General features: G+C 36.5%; 1 protein-coding gene across 5 annotated transcripts in view; it reads right to left on the reverse strand.

Annotated features, from left to right (window-relative positions):
- Positions 1–564: 564 nt before the first annotated feature.
- fhod3b (formin homology 2 domain containing 3b) overlaps positions 565–23,999 on the reverse strand; it is a 167,888-nt gene continuing 144,453 nt past the window's right edge. For all 5 annotated transcript variants that reach the window (XM_042740797.1, XM_042740801.1, XM_042740800.1 and 2 more), the window contains 14 exons: positions 23,686–23,820; positions 21,776–21,826; positions 19,288–19,475; positions 15,969–16,454; positions 13,946–14,856; positions 10,730–10,888; positions 9,277–9,459; positions 8,528–8,647; positions 7,259–7,420; positions 6,588–6,778; positions 6,089–6,281; positions 2,645–2,825; positions 2,351–2,512; positions 565–1,149 (listed from right to left, as the gene is read on the reverse strand). In XM_042740797.1, the coding sequence (XP_042596731.1) occupies positions 1,067–1,149; positions 2,351–2,512; positions 2,645–2,825; positions 6,089–6,281; positions 6,588–6,778; positions 7,259–7,420; positions 8,528–8,647; positions 9,277–9,459; positions 10,730–10,888; positions 13,946–14,856; positions 15,969–16,454; positions 19,288–19,475; positions 21,776–21,826; positions 23,686–23,820 (3,205 nt within the window). In that variant the 3' untranslated portion in view covers positions 565–1,066. The remainder of the gene's footprint in view (positions 1,150–2,350; positions 2,513–2,644; positions 2,826–6,088; positions 6,282–6,587; positions 6,779–7,258; positions 7,421–8,527; positions 8,648–9,276; positions 9,460–10,729; positions 10,889–13,945; positions 14,857–15,968; positions 16,455–19,287; positions 19,476–21,775; positions 21,827–23,685; positions 23,821–23,999) is intronic.

The following is a 23,999-nucleotide window of genomic DNA, read 5'->3' on the forward strand; positions in this document are numbered from 1 at the left end:
AATTTGAATGTTCTGTGACAAACAGAACAAATTTTTATTCACTGATCACTAGAATGTTAACTTTTAATTCACTTAATCAAATCAAAATATCCAATTTATATCCAAAATATCCAGATTACTTTAGAATAATAATATAATAACATAATTTTACATTTTGTATAAACTATAAATCCTTTAAACTGCCCTAAAATCTTCTCCTCTTCCTTTCCTGACCAAATAATTAAATTCTTACAAAAACACATTTCTTTAAGGCACTCATTTTTATAATGCCATCATTTGTTTTAACCAAATATGCCTATTTGTGCATGTTGCAAGTTATGAAATGAATGTATTGCTATAAGGATAGTGTATGAGGAAATGAGGGAAAAAGAGAAAGACGACTATCTAGTTAGTGTGCATTTGTGTGCAAAGTAATTTGATCATCTGTTAAACAATCTTAAACAGGTTTCGATCACACAAAGAGACTTAGAAATTGAAGAACCTTAACTCTTGCTCAACTTCAAGCTATCTGAAAATAACTGGACATGTAACATAAGAAGCCCTGCTTTAAAAAAAAAAAAAAAAGGGATCATTCTGAAGGCCACTGCGGTAAGAGACGGACATTTGTCTCTGTACTGGAGAACTGGACAATCAGCATTCTGCAGGCTGTGTGTGTGAGCGTCTATAAATGTTGTGCATTAGGAAGTTGCACTGCAACTGTGCTTGTTCTCTTTCAAAAATGCATTAAAATGGATGTTTGGGATATCATTAACAGTCTGCAGGAACAGTGAGCATGCACCTGAGTGGTTTCAATGATACTCTTAGACCACCTTTGGACAAAATGCATAAGCTAGTAAATGGAGTAAGGTCTGACTACACGTCCCAGGATAAGTAAAGTATATTGGGTTAGTGATTATAATCCCTTTCACCTGTGAGAATACAAATAGTCCACAGCAATAACCGTCGTAAAACACAAACCCAGAAACATGCACCTGCTCCAGATGAAAGCAAACTCGAGCTAAAGTGACCTGTTCCAGCACATTTGTGTTTAAATGTGTGTGTGCCGAGCCCCTGAGCGGATGCTGTCTCACACTTGCATCTCAGAGCTGCTGGCCAATCCCAGCGCCTGCGCCTCCTCTGGCGTAAGACCATTCTTCAGTGTTCTTCTTACTGTAGAGAAAAAGAAGGGGTAACTTTAGTATAGGGAAAAATTCTCAGTATATATACACTAAAGAAAATCAACTTCACATGTTTTTGTAAGAGATTTTTGAGTTTTCTCAACTTTTTGTTGTATAAACTAACAGTTGAGAAAACTCAAAAATCTCCTGAAGCTGGTTGCCTTAAACAACTTTTATTATTATTATTATTTTACAGTGTATTATCATAGTGGCTGTTTATTAGTACTTATAAAGCACATATTCTGCAAGATCATATTCTACATCCCTAATATCTTAACTTAACTACCTTACTAAGTATCAATAAGCAGCAAATTAGGAGTTTATTGAGGCAAAAGTTGTAGTTTATGGTTTAAAATAAGGTTTATGGACCTTGAAATAAAGTGTGACTAAAAAGGAAATGAATGAGAGAACGAAGAGCTGTTGAGAAAATGCATGACAAACATATATAGAGAAGTTTAAATATTCAATCTCCTATTATTTTTTTAATTATATTATTATCAATCATATCAACATATCATCATTATCTGTTTTCAAAACAAGGATGATTATGTTCATGTTAAATTTTTTTTTTTTCGTTTAAAGTCTTTATTGTTCAAATTTTAATTTAAAACATCCAAATAGCTTTTTAACTATAATTAATTACAAAAATGAAAACTAATTCTTTTGTTCAGCAAGGATGTCTAAAATTGACCAAAAGGCGACATGTATAATGTTACAAAGTTAAATTCTGTTCTTTTGAAACTTTCTATATATCAAAGAATCCTGAAAAAAAGTGTTATAGTTTCTACAAAAATATTAAGCACTATGACTGTTTTCAACATTCTCTCTTCCTTTGGCTTGCTCCCTTTTTATCAGGGGTCACCAACAGTGATTTTACTGTAATAATAAGAAATATTTCTTAAGCACCAAATCAGCATAATAAAATTACTTCTGAAGGATCATGTGACACTGAAGACTGAAGTAGTGGATATTGAAAATTCAGTTTTGCCATCACAGGAATAAATTACATTTTAAAATATATTAAATTAGAAAACACTTTTTTTTTTATTGTAATAATATTTTGGAATATTTCCATTTTACTGTATTTAGTTCAAATACATTGATTTATTTATTTTATTAAATCAAATACCCTTCAAAACCCTAAAGCCTTTGAAGGGATTAGGGCAAAGTTGTGTGTGGTTCCGCAGACTCACAGGATTTGCGGTTGGCTCTGGAGCGTCTCCTCTCGCGGGGCTGTGTGCGCTGACTGGGGCCCTGAGTGGCTGATTTCACAATGCGTTCCATGATCTCATCTGCTGTATCATTTGTGCAATTAGAAGTGTCTTCATTTGCAGCAGACAAAAGTGCAGTATGGCCTAGGAAATGAGACATGAGAAGGAGAGAACCGGTTTAAGTATTTTTGTGGCGACTTCAGCTCTTTAAGGACTCATACAGCTACTGCAAATCAGCATCTGTATCTGTATCTCTGAACATATGAATGAATATACCTCGAGTGGCTCGAGTCCGTGTGCGGAGGCCGGGGAGTACAGAGGACGGACTGTCGCCGCCCTGCAGGCTGGTGCGCAGTACTGCAGTCATCTGCTCATGTTCAGCTACGTCCTCTGTGTAGCCCAAACCCTGCGGCTGACTCTCCTGACCCTCCAGAGGAGTTCCTGCAAACTTCCCACTCTGAGGACAGAAAAAATAAATCAATTATTTTATCATCAATAAAAATTACACTCAGTAGGAGTAGTTGCATTTTTATGCTTATTTTGTTTGGTTGTGTTAAACATTAGTGCTTTCAATATTTTCCATATTATTTACATTTAGTCATTTAGCAGACACTTTTATCCAAAGCGACTTACAAATGAGGACAATAGAAGCAATCAAAACTAACAAAAGAGCAACAATATGGAAGTGCAAATGACAAGTCTTGGTTAGCCTAACGCAGTACATGTAGCAAGGTATTTTTTTTATTTTATTATTATTACTTTTTTTATTTACTATTAGTTTAACTTCAGACAAATATGTTTTATATATATTTTTCCAATATATGGTTAAAAGTAATCTTGGCATACTCAAAAAAAATAAATAAAATAAAATACATATCACCCCAAAACATCTTTATTCATAGTGGTTTAGTATATTATTCACACATTAGTCGTTTATTAGTGCATCAAGACTTAAGTCAATGTCACATAATCAATGTTACATCTATTATAGTTTTGAATGATTAATAGCAGACTTTTAATTCAGAGTTGATTTTGAAATAGCTTTACTGCATCAGCTTTGTTCAACATCATGTTACATTTATACTAGCTTAACATGCTCTTATCTTCTGGCCAAATCCACATGGAGAAACGCAATGAGACGCATTGAAATTAAAAGAATATTGATCCCAGAATCCCTTACGGCCTCTAGATACAGTACAACTTGCATATTCTCTGGTGCATGCTAGACATTACAGGTCAGTGGAGTCACAAGGAAGAAAACATGAAACCCATCCATGCACAAGTGTAGAAAAGCACACAGATACACGCATACCTCATCATCCTCTTCCTCATCACTCTACAGAGAAGAAATTAAAGAAGTCACATGGTGGAGAAGATGAGCAGGAAATGTTGGGTTGAAAAACGTTTTTTGGCATTTGGTTTCACACCTCAAGATTTCGAAACAAATTCCAAAAATGTACTATCCTGAACTTCATTCTAGTGCACTTTAGTGCATTAACTCTTTAGTTTTAGTTTTTGTTTTTTTTATTTGCCAAAACTCTGTCCAGGTAATATATTACCCCCAATTTAAATAATTAAATACATAAATAATAATAAAAAAGCTATCAATATATATATTTTTTTTTGTGTCTTTACAAGTACATTCGAATGACCATAAAATAAAACAACAAATTTGGTCTTTATATATATATATATATATATATATATATATATATATATATATGCACACACTAAATGGTAAATTATGTATACATCATGGCAATATTTATGCAGTTTTTATTATTATTATCATTATCATTATTATTATTATTATTACTATGTGAAGATTTTGGGATAAAATGTGACCTAGATGTTTTTACTGATTTAAGTCAGCTTTAAAAAATGGAAATGACAAAAATGCATTACAATAATGAATGGGGGGGGGGGGCAAAAATATTAATTTACTTTAAGCAAATATTACTACTTACCCCCTCTTTTGTATGTGTTTTAAAATGACCCCTAGTGAGATTAACCTTATTACTGTGTTAAAAAAAAAAAAAAAAAATACCTTTACTATGAGTACACAGTTACAAGTTGTTCTCAGAACGACGTTTCAGAAATGTAAACACACATCTCATTTCTACATAATCCACTTGGGCTTATTGTTTTCCAGCAACTGTAACTGAACTTCCTCCTTTACCTCAGCTCTACCTCTACAGAGCCAGAGCTTGCATTCAGCACTCCTACAGGGACATCCAGAGGTTTGGATTTTCACACAGAGATTGAATTAGACACCCCTTTTTAGACTGAGGAAGACCCCCGCCAAGCATAACATGCCATGAAGGGCTATCCTGGCTATGACATCCCCCATGAGAGGCATTAAATTGGCCTCCTGGAGTAACAAATACCCAGGGCAAGTCCAGAGCTGCAAAACCCATGACAATAGACTGCTTGGTTAACCATGTTTTATTATTGTAATGCGAGTGCTGAGCGTGTTTTGTGGCTATTCTGAGCACCCTGGAGCGGACTAAGAGAAATGGAACATACACAAGATAAGAATCAGACCTCACTGGTCTCAAGTGTGAATGAGACACTGGAAACAACTGAAAGAATAATGACTCCCTCTTGTGGTGCAAAGATGAAGCACAGAAATTAAGCAGCTTGTTTACTCCTTTTTGCAAAAGGCTCAGGATACTAGAGGGAAAACAAGCTGAGGGCTTTTTCTGTACATTAAAGGGATACTCCACCCCAAAATGAAAATTTTGTCATTAATCACTTACCCCCATGTCATTCCAAACCCGTAAAAGCTTTGTTCGTCTTCGGAACACAATTTAAGATATTTTGGATGAAAACCGGGAGGCCTTATCTGTCCCATCATCCAGGCCACAAGGATGTGCTGGTTTTTTTCAAATCAAAGCTAAATACACATAGAAACAGCGCATCCTTGTGGCGCGGATGATGCAAAAGAGCATACACAGCATACGGTGATATGGAGAGAGACAGAGGAGAATGGTGACAAAGGAATTGTTGAATAAAGTCGTTATTTTTGTTTTCTTCACTTACAAAAAGTGTTCCCGTCATTTCATATAACCTAGACTGATGGCAGATGGAGTATTCTGACGACAACTTTCATACCTTTTATGGACCTTGACACTGTTATTTACTTGGCAGTCTATGGGACAGTCACAGGCCTCCTGGTTTTCATCCAAAATATCTTAAATTGTGTTCTGAAAATGAACAGAGCTTTCATGGGTTTAGAACGACATGGGGGTAAGTGATTAATGACAAAATTTTCATTTTGGGGTGGAATATTCCTTTAATTATGGGACAAAAGTGTTAAGAAAATAGAAGAGTTTTCAAATCATATATTTGAGTTAAACTTTTAAGACCCCAAAGAACAAAATATTAGTTAAAATGAGAATAAAGGCATGGTTATTCTGTCATTCTATTTTATCTATATTTTATTTTTTATTATAATCCACTGTGTCATCTGTTGTATCAATGGTTTTATTAGCAGAAATATTTGAAGTATACTTCCAATAACTATGGAAGTCAATGGCTACCGTCTGTTTGGTTTTCTACAGAATATCTTCTTTTGTGTTTAAAAGAAGAAAGAAATTCATACAGATTAGGAACGACATGAGGGTGAGTAAATGATGACAGAATTTAAATATTTTGGGGAGCTATCGCTATCAACTGATCCTTGTATGGTAATCTTGTGCCACAAATGTTCACACTCACCTCTGTGATCATTTTGCCCCGGGTCTTGTTCCTCTCGCGGTGATTGGCTCGTTTCTGTTTCTGCTGCAGCACTCGCTCTCGGGTGGTGCGGTACTCAAGTGCAAATTCACTCAGAATCTTACTGAAGCGGTGGATGCTCACCTCTCGTATCGCATATGGTGGGTGGCCCAGGAACAGCAGGAATGAATGAAACCTGTAGATCAAACACACAGACTTTCAATTTACCTGACCTTCAGGCATCTCTACAACATCACAGTACAGAGAGACAGCAAAAAAACACTGAAGTTTTGGCATATAGATCATCTGAACAACAAAAAACACAAAATCCAATCCACATTTTTGCAAACCACATTCATAGGTGGTTTGAAATCTAATAAAAAGCAGATATAAAAAAAAAAAAATCTCAGTCTGAGATCAGATTTCAAGTATGCTTTTTCGTTCTCATAGATTGTGCTTGAAAAACAAATCAGATTTGTCTAAATAGCTTTAAAGTTCTCACCTGTTTATGATGCGGCGATGCACAATTTTAAGGATGATAATTCTCTCTGCACAGTCTTTAAGGAAGTCTGACATGCGCTGCTTAAGGGCTGGTTTAATTTCGTGTTTGGCGATGACCTTCAGGTGGTCCCAGGATGCTTTGCAGCGGCGCTCCATCTGACATAGGTTTTCCTGCAGCTGGTCAAAGTCAACCTGAAGAAGAGGTGATCAACAAAGGCATCTCATGATTGGTCCATTCGCTTCAAATCAGTGCTTCACTTTTAGCAACAACACATGGAATTGTGAAGCCTTGATTTCTTCTTTTGTACACGGCACACTGCCATTGTTTGTACACTGGGGAGATGATATTGCAAATATGGGATTTAAAATCTAATTTAAATCTGGAAATAAACTGAAAGTTTTGAAATATTTAAAACAAAGAAATGTTATAAAGACAAAATAAGATTCTGCACTATTTCTAGGTCACTGATCAAATAAGTACATTTGTGACCTGAACATATGACTACAAAAGGTCAGGTGTTCTTCCAATGAAGCACAAGATGCTATATATTTATATGTATGTATTTTTTTTCTATACCATATTAAATACAATGAAAGGCCCAAAAATGCATTTAAAAAAACCTGAAAGTCCAATTAAATCAAAGGTGATGGTGCTGTGGTACTTAAACTAACCTTAGCAGAGCGAGTGATGGCTCCAATCTCAGAGTAGAGGTCTGAACTCTCTGGAAACTTCTCCACGACGATGGAGCAGACGTGATGCAGTAGAGACTGTTTGTGAACAGTGTCCTTCACCTCAGGAACTTTCTCTAGGTAACTCAGCTCAAAGCCTTTAGCCTGAAAACAATCACATAAATAAAAAGACTAAAAATAAACCCACACATTATCATTGATGATGACATATTGCTTGTTTGTTTTTTAGGAAGGCATTTATGTATGTATACATTTTAAAGCAATTCATTTTTTTATTCTAATTAATTACATGATGTGCCGATTAATTAATCTAATTAACTGCACATAAATTTTGGCTGTTAAATTAGCCTTTAAAAGATCGTTTGTAATTTAGATCATTTAAAAATCATTAAACCATGGATATATTATTATTATTATTTGCCTGTAATAATTTAAAATATATAAAAATTATATATAGAGGCAAAATATTTACATGCTGTGCACATTATGTGGCTTTTGGAATTTTCCTGCCAAAACTGTCTGTTTATACATTTCAGAGTGATAGCTATGTTACGATAGATTTCATATTTACCGAAAAACAGCTATTACTTAATTGTTTAAAATATGTGCAGTAAGTTTGCCACAGTTGGTCTCTGAGGATAAAAAAGGGGGAAAAAATAACAAAAAGTGTAATGTGTGCTGGAATAGCAGGAAAATTTCAAATCAGATAAATTTGAATGTGTAAATATGCACAGATGAAATGAGCTCTGATGTGGAAAATCACATGCACCTTGAGAGCATTAGTCACTCTGGATCTGGTCCATCATCAAATCATTTCCTAAAAAAGGCCTCATTTTGACATTACTCTGATGTAGTTTTGTTGATTAGCATCAGTCGCATTAAGATAAAAGCGCTTTGAACGTGCGCACAGTCTATGTGCAGCTCCCATGGTGATTCTGACCAATGCTTCATTAACATATGATTAACAGAATCTCAATCCTGTCTGCACGTCTCTGAGGCACGACAGAGCTGGGAATGGAGAAATCCCCACAGATGTGACATGACTCTCACTGGCTTTGTTCTGCTGCCCACTCCCAATGGTTTACGGTAACAAAAGAAATCTCATGCCAAACTCACCACCTTATCAGGTTTATCTCCATCAGCCTTTTTAACGTTATTAAGATCTAAGTGAATACAGCAGACAGACAGAAAGAAAGACATATGGAGAGATTAGGGGTTGAAAGAAGAGCTGTAGTATTCGCTGACACTTACATTGGTCCCATTGAGAAAGTTGCCAATAGCTAGCAGAGTTGAAAGGATGCAGCGCAGCGTCTTATTCTTTTCTAATTGGTCCATGCCCTCCTTCAGGTCCTGTAGTGGCTCTGCTACTTCCTGAGAAAGAGAAAAAGAATGGGTTTGAAATAAATAGCCTCTGGGAAAGAATTTTGTAGACCGGTGGCTTTGCTTCAAAATCTGCTGTTGCAACACAATACAAAACTTGTTCATCTTATAATAAAAAACTCAAAAAGCCCTAACATTGTTGTAACAACAACAAAACACTGGAATTTGTTATATATTAATGCTAATAAATTGATATACTGTAATGAAGTAAAGTAATAAATACAGAAATATTTTTAAATTGATACTTTTTAATATTTTTATTCTGCGAGGACAAATTAAATTATTCTCTGCCAGTAATTTATTATCTCCAACTGATATTTAATGCAGTCATGATTGTATTTTTAATTTGAGTATTTTGTTTTATGGTTTTTGAAGATGAGGATATACAGTATGTCCAATCCAAATTATACATGATTATATTAGTTAATTGTACTTTATTAATTACATTTACCATTGATTTCTTTCTGCTATCCATCAGACCAGACCTGCCACCCCAATTTTGGGCCACAACCCACTAGTGCTGACAATATAGTAAAGGGAGAGGTCAAAAACAACTGACTCCAAAACCACCATGATGTCATTTCATTTCTTTAAGTGGGGTAATAGAACATGAGGCCGACCTTCTCTAAAGCGTCATAGTCCATCTTAAAGGCCCAAAGCTGCAAGCGGGCGGACAGCTCACTGATGGAGGACAGAATGAGGAGGAACTGCTCTGCGCTGCCCAGCGGAGTGTCGGGGTTTGCCAGCTGGGCCTCTTGAATCTTCTGCGTCTCCTCCTCTGTAGGAATCATTGTCAGGATTTTCTATGAAAGAGCACGAGACCCAGCAGGGAGTGTTAGTATCACTGTCAGAAAACATTGTATATGGGGATTCACCCCTAAAGGCATTCGATCCATCAATCATGTGAGCACTCATGAATAACAACACCTGGAAAGACACGGCATTACTCAAAAATGTGGGAAATGATGACTATTTCATTGCTATTTCATCTGCTACGGGCATATCCTGCCATTGCACAATTGAATAATTGAATAAAAAAGGTAATTTCTCCTGACCAGAACAAAATTTCTGATAAAATCTTGAGAAACATAAATTGCGGTTGTCTGTGAGAATATAACGCTCTCCGTAGAGACATAAAGGGTGGAGAGAAACACTCTAATCCATTTTTCCCATGACGAAAGATAAAAAATTACAGATTTTATGAGAAAATGGGAGCTCCATTATTCAAAAGTTGATATTGAGACATTTACCTCAGATCTGTATCATGGGCTGTAACAGCCTAAATGAAGCATTTTTCTAACCTTTAATCTTTGAGATGAATTGTATGGCTGCTGCCAAAAATGCTTCAGTTTTTGCAGGAAAACCACATAATATTTAGAGTCCCGGCCAAACCAACTTGCTAAACATTAGTTTTAAGGGTAAAATCTATTGGTTTTGCGGAAATCCAAAGTAAATGTATATGCTCTCAGGGCAAAAAGGGTGAGTTATTTTGGACACAAACTTTGACTCAATGCTTTTGGTTTGCCAACTCGACTTCAGTCTGTATGTCTCTGTCTTGTTGAACACAGTTGTAGAAAACCATGTATTTTGGGAAAAATATGCTTTCATGTAGCAGCCTGGGGATGATCATAAATGCCTGAATGATTGATGGAACGAGAAAGAGAAAGAGAAAGAGAAAGACAAAGAAAAAGAAAAAGAAAAAGAAAAAGAGAAAGAGAAAGAGAAAGAGAACGAGAGCGAAAGTGAACCGTAGAGGGGTTCAAAGAAAGAGAAAGAGAAAGAGAACGAGAGCGAAAGTGAACCGTAGAGGGGTTCAAAGAATATGTGACTTACGTGGACTTAAAACAAGGTTGGTATTAAGTACAGATGTGTTTCCTGCATGGTAACCTGTCTAGCATTATCAGGATTAAAGTGTAACCATGCATTGTAATAGCTTTATAACTTAAAGGTATGTATTGAGTTTTATTGTAGCTTTTCTTAATAATTTCATCATGTCGAATTTGCTTCATTAATTGCGGTTGATTTGGCATAATTTGCGAAATGGAATGTGATTTTAAACCGGTGCAGTATTACCTCTATGCCCTCTTTGCTCAAGGCGTACTCGTCAAAGTTGAGGATGGCTGTTTTGATGGTGCGAGGAGGTGGCAGGACCGTCAGGCCAATGTTGATGGTGTTACTTCTTTTGGAATCCAGAACGATGATCTCCTGACGCTTCCCATCTGCTGCCGTTTTCTGAAATCAGATTTATAAACAGATCATCAGAGTTATTCATAGTGACTGTAATTTGTGTGGTCAAGACATCATGGTTTTCTGGTTGACTTCACTAGACAAAACAGAACTGTATTCAGAAAATATGCATTAAAGAAAAAAAAAACATATAGTCTATGACTTTGCCCAATAAATTTGTATTCTAACAATTAAACGGTTCACACACATGCATCATAGGAAATTATTAAGATCTTTGTGATTTTTAATATTAGATCTCAATGCAATTGTTTTGAAGGACAATATGTTGTGGTAATAATGTGCCATTTAAAAACTTTAGAGTCCTAATATCATGTCTAACATTTTACACATCAGCTAATATCATCTTTATGACACAAATAAATAATACCATTACACATGTTGCCTAGGCTGAAAAACTGTTTCGATAAAACATTTACTTATGGTTCTTGGATCTGATTTGTTGATAAGTCTTGTCAGCCATGAGATATTTGACCAGTATCGCCACAGGACTCGTTTCACTGTTTGAATCACTCCGCTTACACCAAAACCACTATAATTTTACAAATACTACTTTTGTTGTTTCACAGAATGTAGTTTTTAGGAAAGAATGTAGTTGTGTAAACTTTAAATATGCAGTTTATTAATAAAGATAGCTCCTACTGAAAATTAGCTTTGACGTTTTTGAAAAGGATGCTTTAATCTGATCAAAGAACCCTGAAACAAGCGTATCAAAGTTTCCACAAAAATATTAAGCAGTACAAATGTTTTCAACATAAATAATAATAAAATAAAAGATTCTAGTTCCTACAACAAGCCCGCTTAGCCCATCACGATACACATCTATTCTCCCACACCTAAAATTAAATACGTATCCTTCAGTCTGTTCTTACCCTCACGCTAGCCACTGAGCTGAACAGGAAAGGCATTTCTTTAATGTGGATAATTACCCCAAAAATGGCTTCCTGAGATATGAACACAAAACCAGGATATATTTAATGTTTGCTCGCCAAAAAGGCACGCAAGCACCTGAGGGCTATTTTGGGACTTTGATGGAGAATATTTCTTGAGGAGCAGAGCCATGATGGTACTCCGTCTGCTGCCAAAGAGGGGGAGCGGAGGAGCTTAGAGGAAAAAGGGAGGGAGGATGGGTTGAAAATGAAAAACAGCTGGAAAAGGTTGCTCAGAGCAGAGAGGAGAGGAAACCCCATGCAGGCCACATTTCTGAGACACCATCTTAAAGCAAACAAGCCAAATAATATGATAGATCTTCATCTAAGAACATTAATTCATCTCCAACACTTAAAACCTGTGATGGTGAACATCAGTGTTCATTCTATCAGGCCAGGGATTTATCTCTGTTCATGAAAAAGAATGTAAATGAAAGAATAAAATTAACTTTATTATACAACCTTGAATGATGGTGCAGTTCATGTTTCAGTGTATAGCACACATGCAAACTTTGAGATCCTCATAACAGGCTGTATTGATTAGGTTAAGAATGTTTCAGCCAAGCTATGACTTGTGACTTGACTTTGTTTTGAGTGGCAGCAGGATTTATGGATCCCAGAAAGCACCTTTGATGAAGCTTTTAGGTAATACAAGAGATCCATCACAGCCAATTAACCAACCTGTTACTATTCTGACCTATATTCTGCAGCTCTTTTTTAAACACGTGCAATCATGTCATAAAAAAGAACTGTGCAGGCCGCACATGGGCAACGGAAGCTGTCAGAATTCATACCATGTGTTACAGAAGAGTGGCCCAGAAAAGATCAAAGTAACTTCCTAGCAGCTATAGCTTGTGTTCACGTGCTGATAAAAGCCAGGTAAAACCAAAGTAGGGCAATATGTATATATAGTTTAACCACAAATTATCTGTTTGAGAAATTTGTTTTCGGTCAAAAAATGGTGACTTATGAAATAAATATTTGTAATTTAGAGTTAATAGCTTCATGTGGTGTTTTGATCATATTTTTTTTTGCAAAGTCACCATTAGTGTGATTAGTGTCTTATTAAGTTTCTTCCAATATATATTTTATGTTGTTACACTCCATAATTACGGGAAGAAGGAGGCGGGAACGGGTGAACATTCAAATAAAACTTTAATAACCAAATAAAGATAAAACAGCGCGACAGCCCCTCACGGACGACTGCCGCGCACAAACAAAAACCAAACCCAAAATAAAGCCCAGGCCTGGTCCTCTCTCGTCCTTCACTGTCGTCGCTCCTCTTTTGTATCCTCCCAATCTCCTCCGTGGGACTCGAGACCGGTGAGTGGAGCAGGTGTCGCTCATTTCCCAATCACTCCACCGGCCTCGCTCCGTTCCCACGGCTCTCGGCCCCACCCCACTCGTCACATACACATTTTCTTATTGGATAAAAACTTTATCTACCTCAGTTAAGTGCATCCATTTATGCACATCTTAGCATCTTCATACAGTATTTTCATTCGGCATCAAAAAATTTGTATAAAACATGGGACGGAAACCACTAATATTGAAATTTAAACTCATTTACATTTTTAGAAAAAGAAAATTATGGGAATAAATGAGTTCTTAGCGGCTCTCCAGCAAGAAATTGATGAAGTCTGAAACATCAGCCATACACTAACTATTGTAGTAGTTACTATGACCATAGGACAGGGGTGTCCAAACTCAGTCTTGGAGGGCCACTGTCCTGCAGAGTTTAGCTCCAACTTGCCTCAACACACCTGCCTGTAAGTTTCTAGTATACCTAGTAAGTCCATGATTAGCTGGTTCAGGTGTGTGTAATAAGGGTTGGAGCTAAACTCTGCTGGATAGTGGCGCTCCAGGAGCAGGATTGGAAACCATAGCATAGTGTGACCTTTACATCCCATTTTAAATAAGACCATCCAAAAGGCTAGTGCAACCCTACCCTGCTCTATACTTATGGATAACTCTGGATCTATCGCTAACTATAATGACACTGATGAGGAAATAACTTGTGTAATATAAAGTAAACCAATAATCTTGTGAATGTAAACAACAAAAAAGCAGACTTGAAATTTGGAAGAGATACTGAAAAGAGGTAATTTAACAGTACCTTTGTAACTGGGAGCTCCTTGGATTTTGTCTCAAAGAGGTTTTCCAACTTGGCTGTGTCCAGTTTGACCGGATCAAGTTTGGACCACAGTGACTCCCTGCATCTCTTGTGGTTGCTGTACTGCCAGTCTATAGGTCTGACCTCATTCCAAAACAGCCGGATGGTCTTCTTCTTCTTCTGGAAGAGTGGGGGCTCTCCTCGACTAAGCTGAGGAGATCCGAGATGTGGGGGAGGTACTGAAGCCAAAAAAGGTGGTGGAGGGGGCATCATCATGCCAGGGATAGGGGGAGGTGGGGGACATCCAAATAAAGGTGGCGGGGGTGGAAGGCCGGGCAAGCAGGGAGGCGGGGGAGGGGGTGGTGTGACATCACTTGACCCGATCACATTGCCAACATCCAAAATGTCTACATCATCTTCCTCTCCCAAGTCCGTGAAGTCCAGCTCTTTGATACGTAGTTCCCGTGGTGTGGCCATCAGCTGGTCCCATATGTGGTCTGACTCCTTTTTAGGGGGTGTTGGTGAAGGAGCCGGCAGAGGTTTTCCCTGTGCCTGCTGCTTTTCCTTCCCAGAATGCTCCACCTCATGAGGCGATACCAGTCCTTTCACCAAATCTCCAAATTTCTCAGCCACAGCCCTTACGTTACCCTGGTTATCCAGATGCTCCACTTCCAGTTTCTTCATGTTGTCGTCACAAGCTTGCCGTCGTGCCTCCAGAGTGGAGATGCGACAAGCAAGGCTGGTCACAGAGGAATCCTGACCTGAACACTCTTTCTCATTCTCCTTTTCTTTCTCATCTTCCTCTGCTTTCTTGTTTTGAGCATAAAGCATGTCCAGCATGAAGCGTTTGCTATTAAGAACTTTGTTGCAAGGATCGTTCACATCCGCTGTATTCATACAGTCTGCCCACCGTCCTAAGAGTACAAATTCAGAACAAGTTTCAACAATATGTACAATTTTTAGAGTCCATCTGTTTTTATGTTGTAACCTGGCACTGATATCAGAAATACAGAAATGCTGAAATTGTACTGGATTGTCACTGCAAAAAATTCAGCTTATAATGAAAATGTGCACCCACTGTCCAAAACTTTTTGTCATACCTGCCAATGATGGGTAACCTAGGAAACTATATTTTGTTTAATTTTATCTGCCAATGATGGGTAAACTGGGAAAATAACCTTAAACTGGGAACAAAACTAGCCATAAATATTTCTTTCTGACCATGAAACTGTTGTTTGCATTATTATTATTTTAAAAACAAATATATACTTTGATGCTTGGCAAACCAATGTGAATAAAAACACCAGTTGGCTGGTAAATTTATGAACTGTAACATAATACATCACTTAAATAAAATTCTAATAACTCTGTCTGTCTGATTCTTGCTGATGGAAGTGATGTGCATGCTTCAAAATAAAGAAACGTGTCTACTAAATAAAACATATGTGACTCTTCTAACTTTTACAACATTCTGACCATCATACTGTAGGTTTATCTAGGATAATTTTCTCCCAGAACTCCATTTCCACATATGTGAAATAATCCTGGCAAAATATCAAGGCACAACATCAAAAACGCGAGGACAGTCACTATTGGTCTGCACCTTGTGACAGGTGCAGTTGTAGATGTAGACCCAAGTATGCAAAAGGAAAATTAGTCACTTTAGACATTCTGCCAACTAAAAGTAACTTTGCAACTACATATCAACATACAACATATACATATAAGTCTCATTAATATGCAACAACATGTTAACTACCTCTCAGTAGATTATTAGTGTATTGTTAGTTTAAGGTTAGCAGGAAAAGTCATTAAATTTTTTTTGGAGGACTATATATATAAAGTTTCATGGTGGATAAGAAATACTTGGCAGAGAGAAATGTTTACTATGAACCCCGTTGTGAATGTAAGACCCTCTGTGTTGCACTCACTCACTCACTCACTCACTCACTCACTCACTCACTCACTCACTCACTCACTCACTCACTCACTCACAGAATTTGACTTGTGTATGTGTTGTTCTCACCTGAGTCACTGTCACTGACATGTTTCTCCTCTCGTTCTTCTCTCTCCAGAGTGCTGCTGGCTGAGGAGATGCTGGAGGCAGAGCAGTTATCTTTCTCATTCAGTTCCTCATTCTGCCTCTCTTTCTCACTCAGGACGGCACTCTCCTCTACATCCCTCTCTAACATCTGCTCTCTCACACACTCCTCTGTACCCATTTCATTAGTCTCTTCTTCGAAGTTTCCTTCTGCTTCTTTCTTTTCATCTTTCATTCCACTCACTACCAGTTCTTTACACTCTTTGGCTTCAGCTTCCTCTGCTTTCTCCTCTGTCTCAGGTCTCTCCGGCTCAGAGTTTGTTGGAGACAGAGAGAGCGTAATGTCTGATGGTTCCACAGGTCTCTGTTCCTCTGGTTTGGAGGGTGAGACCAGCGCAGACACTGAGGGAGGCTCTGAGGAAGGCCACGCAACTGCTGCCTGCACAGGATGGCTTGTTTCAGACTCAGTTCCTGAGGGGAGGAAAAAGATTGGCTTGGTACACATTCAAGATAAGAAGCCCAACTTCCATGGAACTAATGATGAAACAAGGCCATTTTAAAATAAACTTGTGATGAAGAATCTTTCATTCCAATGACAATGCTAAAGGCCTTTTAAGATATACTAACCATGTCCTGATATAAAGACCAAACCAAAATATTCTCTGTCCTGTGTTGCCATATTTCCTATTGAAACAGGAAGTTTGAGAGGGATATATAGGAGGTTCATTTGCATTTTTAAATTGCCAGTAGGTGTTGGCTATGTGAAGATACTTGCTAGTCATGTAAAGCGCTATTATTGGGAGAGCCATTCTTGTTCTAAAGAGTATCAATATATTTCTGTAATGACAGATTGGCATGGTAATTTAAATAACAATGTTAATGTGTTTGGTCTTGGTGGAATAGATCTGCTACGCTGTTGCTGCTGCTGCGGTAGAGCAAGTACTGAGACTTGCTACTGGCAACATATCCACAACATGCTGCTGTGAGCATGTAAGAAATACTGCTACTGTACATATAACATATACGTAATAACCCCCACATACCATACAAGAATCACCCCATAGCAGATCTATTCAGGTGAAGCTGGGGAAGGTAGAGGGTTTCTGAAGTGTGCTGCAACTGCTACAACAAGCACTAGCCAAGTATTTAAATGTTTAGCAGCAAGCTCTTTGGCTGCTGATACAAAAAGAACCAATCAGCTGCGCCATCTGATAATGATGTCATTATGTCAGATTGAGTTTGATCTATCAGACTGTGCCATCTACAGTGTCATGACAGAACTTTGGATGTGTATGTGTGTGTGTGTTTGTGTGTTTTTGAACACATTGGTTGAGTGAGTGATTCGGTAAACAAAATTTTGCTTACCAACTAAATTAATATTACTTTAAAGACAGATGTTTTTACTGGAAAACAAGACCAAAAATCTGATTAAGGAAGAGTGCACAAACTTTGCATGCATACAATGCACGCACCCCTTCAGCCCTCACATGCAGTCTGCACATCCCCCTCTCTCTGTGTCTGTGTTACCGTAACCCCCATAACATTACCACATCTACTCCTCCACATTCAGAAAAGCAAATAAATACAGAAAATGTAATCCTGCAGGAGAATGGGTAATAACAAAACAAAATTCCACACAACCTTACCATCAAACGTTTGAATACACAGGAAAAATATAAAAGCTGAATGACTGAGGGCTGTTAACTGTAAATGTCATTATGGAAAAATATGAATGATATTGTATACAGATAGTATATAGTATACAATACAAGATATTACACTTTAATTATGAAAATATATTAAGGATATAGGAAGTGTGCTGTTGATATACTGCTGAAATCGCACTCACAAAAACACTGCAAAAAAAAAAAAAGAAAAGAAAAAAAGCCTATTCTTAACAAGTATTTTCTTATTATTTTTCCAGTTAATCTGTCCCGTATTTTCAATTTATACTCTGGGAGGAGCTCAGACCTCTGAAACCACAGTCAAATCCACACTGCTATCTTTTTACACATGGCTGGTTATGCTTTCATTCACTGACCAGTGTGTGACCAATGCTCTGGCCTTCAGAAACCACATGAATGTGAAATAACTAGTGCGTCAATGAATGGACAACCTCAAGCCACTCCATTTAATTATTATGTCACGGCTGATGGATGTGTTTCTTTCTCTCTGATTTTGTACTATAATCAAATATGACCCTGTTATTCTAGAAAATATTCTGTCACACCACCACATTGTTTTTTGTTGTTGTTCACAGAGCAATCTAGGGATAAGTCTCTTGCTCAAAGCTCACATCCTGTATGGTTTAAACCTTTAACCTACTGGTTATAAACCAATGCTTTTAACCACTCACTCAGTTGCACTGCCTCAAATATTCATGGAAAATACAAAAAAAAAATTAAATTTCCTAACTGCAATAAAAACATTTTAACTGGCAGTCATAGTTCATGTATTTTATTAAATTATATTCTTGCAAGTGGACTGTTCTTCTTCTTTTTTTTTTTTTTGGAGATTTGTTAAAGGTTCAGTTCACCAAAAACTAAAATTCTGTCATCTTTTACTGATACTTTTTCCACTGCAAACCTGTATGACTTTAAGATTTTGAAAATGCTTTTTGTCCACGCAAAGTCCATGCGTCAAAAAAAAAAAATTAAAACATCTTAAACATTCTTCAAAAAAAATCAACATCAAATCCACAGAAAATATAAATTTATATGGGTTTGGAATGACATGAGAGTGAGTAAATAATGTCAGAATTTTCATTTGTGGGTAAACTATTACTTTAAAACTTTAAAAACAGGAAAAGAAATATTTCCCCTTTGCACAGTTCAAACAAGAATGGGAATTCTCATGGAAAAACTAGAACTAAGATTAAAAGGCGACTAAAATTAAAATGAAGCTTAGATGATTGAAACATTGGATACCCAGCTGTGCTATTCTTATGTGAATATGTGTGTCTCAAGCTAGTCGGAAACTCCACAGCGAGACTGAGTGATTGACCAGGCTCCAGTCGTTCAGCCCGTTCATACCAACTCTAGCCCCTCAGATTCAGATGTGGCTGTATATGAAAGGCTGACTGACCACTGACCCAATTTCTGAAATTTTGGTTAATATTTGAGGTCAACAAACCTCAAATAAATGTAATTTTTCCTAATGGCTGACTGCCCTAGTGGCTTTACATTGTTTTCTTTACAAAACATTTGTGTGGTAACAGCTCGAGTCCACACTTTGGAGGAAAAATTAGGACCAGAGATTTTTCCAGAAATGCCACACCGTATTACTGTACACAGAGGAATCTCACCTCGTGCTGGTTGGGGAACAGAACGTTTATCCTCTTGAGCCTCTACAGTCAAAGGGGTGGCAGAACGAGACAAAGAGCTGCTGGAGGATCGTGAACTCAGGCTGAGGGTGATTTCTGTTCGCCCCCGTGTCGTCCTTGACCGTTCCCTTTCATTTTCCTCTGCTGCCAGCCGCTCCAATTGCTTATATCTGCACACATCACATAAAACAATGAAAGTCACTAAAAAACATTATGTATCAGGGCAATTTTCATGTCTGACTTAAAAAAGAAAATGTTTTACTTAATGTAAAAATTTAACTTCCATTAAATGACCTAAATAAACCTGTTCTGAGTATGTTTTTAATTTCTGAATTAAATTTTACTTTGATACTGTGCTGATATCATTAAAAAAATCCTTTAAAAAAAAAAAAAAAAAATAATATATTTTTTAACAAAACAGCTTTAACCGTTAATTTTTGTAATATATTATGTTCTAACCAAAAAATAAATGAATGAATAAATAAATAAAAGTTGCAAAATGTCATGTGTTGTCACTCCCCTAAAACTTATTCAATTTATTAATTATACAGTATTTATGAAATAATAATTCATTTCTAAAAACACTTTTGAAAGTAGTGATTAAGATGTATACTCATAAGATTACATTTGTTACAAGATTACATGATAAATAAAACAGAGACAATTTAAGTGCAATCAGCATGCAAGAGAATATGGATTCCAATTTTGTACATAAACAAACTTCACTTCCAAATTCTTCCAAAATAAATCCTCCCACTATGTTACCTATAACTCTCCCTTAACAGGTGTCAAAACAGAAACTGCTCTCCCCCTGTCTTATCAACCCAAAAAATATGCGCCAGTTCTAATATACAACATTTACTAAAAACAAGAACCAGATGTTTCATAACTATATAACATTTTCTTTTTATCACCTGAAGTTGGCTTATCCTTTAATTCCATAACATCATTATACTATACTGTAAGGTTCACATCAAATTGAAGGAAAAATAGTTTGGAAGACTGTGACTTTTGATAAGATCTTGAATAAATGCAAAGACATTTCCACTTGCCAGGATGCATGTTTTTAACATTTACTGTAAATGGTAAAAAAAAACATATCTAAAGTCAATTACACACCTTGTCCTGCAGTCTCTAAAGGTCTTAATCTGCAGCAGGCATAAAGGGGCCCTGACGCCCATATTTCACCTGCAGCGCGTGCCGACACGCTTCCCATCTGCTGCTCAGTACAATAAATGTTTTCAAGGTGTATTACTACCATTGTGCTGATAATTGATATTAAACACAGCACACGGTTTTATGACATAATTGCATTGGTCTGCAGTAATTTATCCAATATGATACAAATCTTCTGTGATACTGTATGAGAAATAATTGTCTGATATTAGTCAAAAAAAAAATTCTGTCCATCATTACAATGTTAGAAACATAAGGATATTTTTAATATAATACTTACTTTAGCAACAAACAATATTACAATTATATTGTACTAAAATTACAAAGTAATACTGAAGTCCTCCAAGTTAGTAGCTACTGTAAAGGTTTGAGTCACAAGAGGAGAGACCGATAGGACCAATAAGCTGCCATGAACAATAGCCAAATATACAGTACAGTTTATTGTACACTATACAAAAATATTTGACCACTTAAAGCCATGATTGACCAATCAGGATCAAGCATTCCAGAGCGCCATTATAATATTATATTAGTAACACTTCTATATAGGGACCAATTCTCACTATTTACTAGGTGCTTATTAGCATGCCTATTATTAACATACGGGCTGTTTATTAGTGCTTATAAAGCACATGACCATATTCTACATCCCTGATCCTACCCAATATTTAAATTTAACAACTACCTTACTTACTATTAATAAGCAGCAAATTAGGGGGTTATTGAGGAAAAAGTAATAGTTAATGGTTAATGGTGAGAATTGGACCTTAAAATAAGTTTTTTTTTTTTTTTTTTTTTTTTTTTTGTATTGTATTGTATTGTATTGTATTATCGTTAAATGCTGTTCTTTCTATTCATTATAGAGTCCTGAAAAATGTATCACAGTTTCCACAAAAACATTAAGCAGCACAACCGTTTTCTATTGTGATAATAATAAGTAATAATAAAATGTTTATTAAGCCCCAAATCAGGAGATTTTTGAAGAATCAGACTGTAGTAATAGCAGCTGAAAATTCAGCTTTGTCATCACAAGAATAAATGAAATTTTTAAAAATACTAAAATAGAAAATTGTTTTGAGGTTTAATTATATTTTACAATATTACTGTTTTACTGTATTTAAAAAAACCATTAAACAAACATATTGCCACCAAATGTTTGAATTTTTATTTTATTTTATTTTATTTTATTTTATTTTATTTTATTTTATTTTATTTTATTTTATTTTTTATTTTATTTTATTTTATTTTATTTTATTTTATTTTATTTTATTTTATTAGTCACTCTGGAATTTACCTTTCTTCTCGAGCTTGTTTGACCTCTTCTCTCTTGTCCACATAATCCCGACTGCAAAAAAGAAAATCAACATGAGCAAATATGTAAAAAGTGAAAAAGAATGCCTTTTATATGTCACCAAAATACATTTGGAGTTAACAGGGTTAAATATTGTTTAAATATATATATATATTTTTTAAATGTTTATTGTTAAAGGGGTCATTTGATGCGATTTAAATTTTTCCTTTCTCTTTGGAGTGTTACAAGCTCTTGGTGCATAAAGAAGATCTGTAAAGTTGCAAAGACTAAAGTCTCAAATCCAAAGAGATATTTTTTTATAAAAGTTAAGGGTCAACCACACTCCCCTACAATGGCTCGTTCTAACACGCCCCCACATCTCTACGTCACTATGTGGGAAGATTTGCATAACGCCGCCCAAATGTTCACGCCAAGAGAGAAGGCATAACTTTTATTCTCTCTGTTGCCGCAGCTGCCATGTTGTGGAGTTGCTGTGTGTTTCGTTGAAATGAAACTTTGTTTGGCCTTCCAAAAGAGGACATGACTAGAAATCATTGGTTAAGTTGTATTTCAACACTGTTCCAGAACAGTCCAACCCAAATATTCAGATGTGTGCTGCACATTTTATGGAGGATGAGGACTGTTTCCTGAACCAGTAGCCTTCAATGCCTCTGTGGCACAACGGCTGTATCTATAAAGATGACAGTCTTGCGCTTCTGACTCACAGCCTGTATGTACGTTTTTTTATATTTAAATAATTTGCCAATGATGATTCAAACGCAAGTTTTGAGCAGTACGCTTGTTGTTTGTTGTTTCTCCGATCACAAATGCAGTCATGTTTTTATGGTTATGCAGCGCGATATGCAATGCAACATGTAAAAAGACAGTATAAGTCATTATAATCAGTAATTATGTCCCCACTGAATGCAACAAATGCCTCGCTTGTAATGGGATTTATTTGTTTTGTATCGTCTAGTGATGTCCGGATCACGAACGAATCTTTAACCGGAGTACACATTAATCTACAAATTACTTAAATTATTCAGTTTATAAACATGCCTTACACTCCCTCTGACACGAAATAAACCAATATCCCGTGTTTTTCAGTTACTCCCAACAGTACATTGACTGAACTGCTAAAAGAGAAATGATGATGGGATGTGCACGAGCAGAGCAACTGGACTGAGTCTCGTGCTGCTGGCCTGGGAGACGGCATAGTAAGTTAAGGGGCGTAACATTACCGTCACACGCTTGAGGCATTCGGCCAATCACAACGCAGTAAATAGCTGGCCAATCAGAGCACACCTCGCTTTTCAGATCGATGAGCTTTGTAAAAATCGACGTGTTTCAGAAGGCGGGGAAAAGAGGAGAAACTATAATGTACATTATATGGAAAATAATGTGTTTTTTGAACCTTAAACCACATAAACACATTGCATTACACCAAATACACAAAATAATGTTCTTTTTAGCAGCATCATATGACCCCTTTAATCAAGTACCAACCACTCAAGTTGGTGTTTTATTTTGATATTACACAACAGAAGAGACTGACTAAAAGACTGGGTATATGGTTGGACTGACAAGCATAAAGAGAGAACAAGCATTTGTTTTCCTGCAGCCCACCATGTTTATTCACTGTCTGGCCTGAATACAGTTTTCATTTGAATGACCATAATAAGAAGCAATAACTTGTCCAGTCAGGAAAACTCCCAGATATCTGATAAAATTTGGAAATAGGCCTCGGCTGCTTTTCTAAACTGCTGGACAAAATGTTTTCCATTGCTATCTCCTACATAAGAGATACTAGATGACGTCGGAAATGCTGATGTATTTGTCATATTCATGAAATAATGTAGCCCTGGGTGAAAACACACACTGCATCAAAATGAATGCTGAGAAAGGCCACAAACTTGAAACGGTTTCTCTCTTCTCTTTCAATGCGCTGAAGTCTCTCCTCTCTCTCCAGGCGCCTCCGCTCACGTTCAGCATTCAGAGACTCCTGGTGTTGCCTGTAGGAGGAGGTTAACAATCCACCTAGAGCAGACCTGGAGAACCAGAGAAACCAAAGAGGAACAGAATTTCAGTACAACTATATCTCAATATAGCAAGAATTATATTCTTGGGCATTTGAAGAGTCAGTATTTAGCTTGCCCTGATGAACGACAATGTAATGTAATGGTATGAGGAGGTTATCCAATCAAAGTAGAGAACACCTTTTAAATGT

Source organism: Cyprinus carpio, chromosome B16, assembly GCF_018340385.1.
Source record: "Cyprinus carpio isolate SPL01 chromosome B16, ASM1834038v1, whole genome shotgun sequence".
Lineage (NCBI taxonomy): Eukaryota > Metazoa > Chordata > Actinopteri > Cypriniformes > Cyprinidae > Cyprinus > Cyprinus carpio.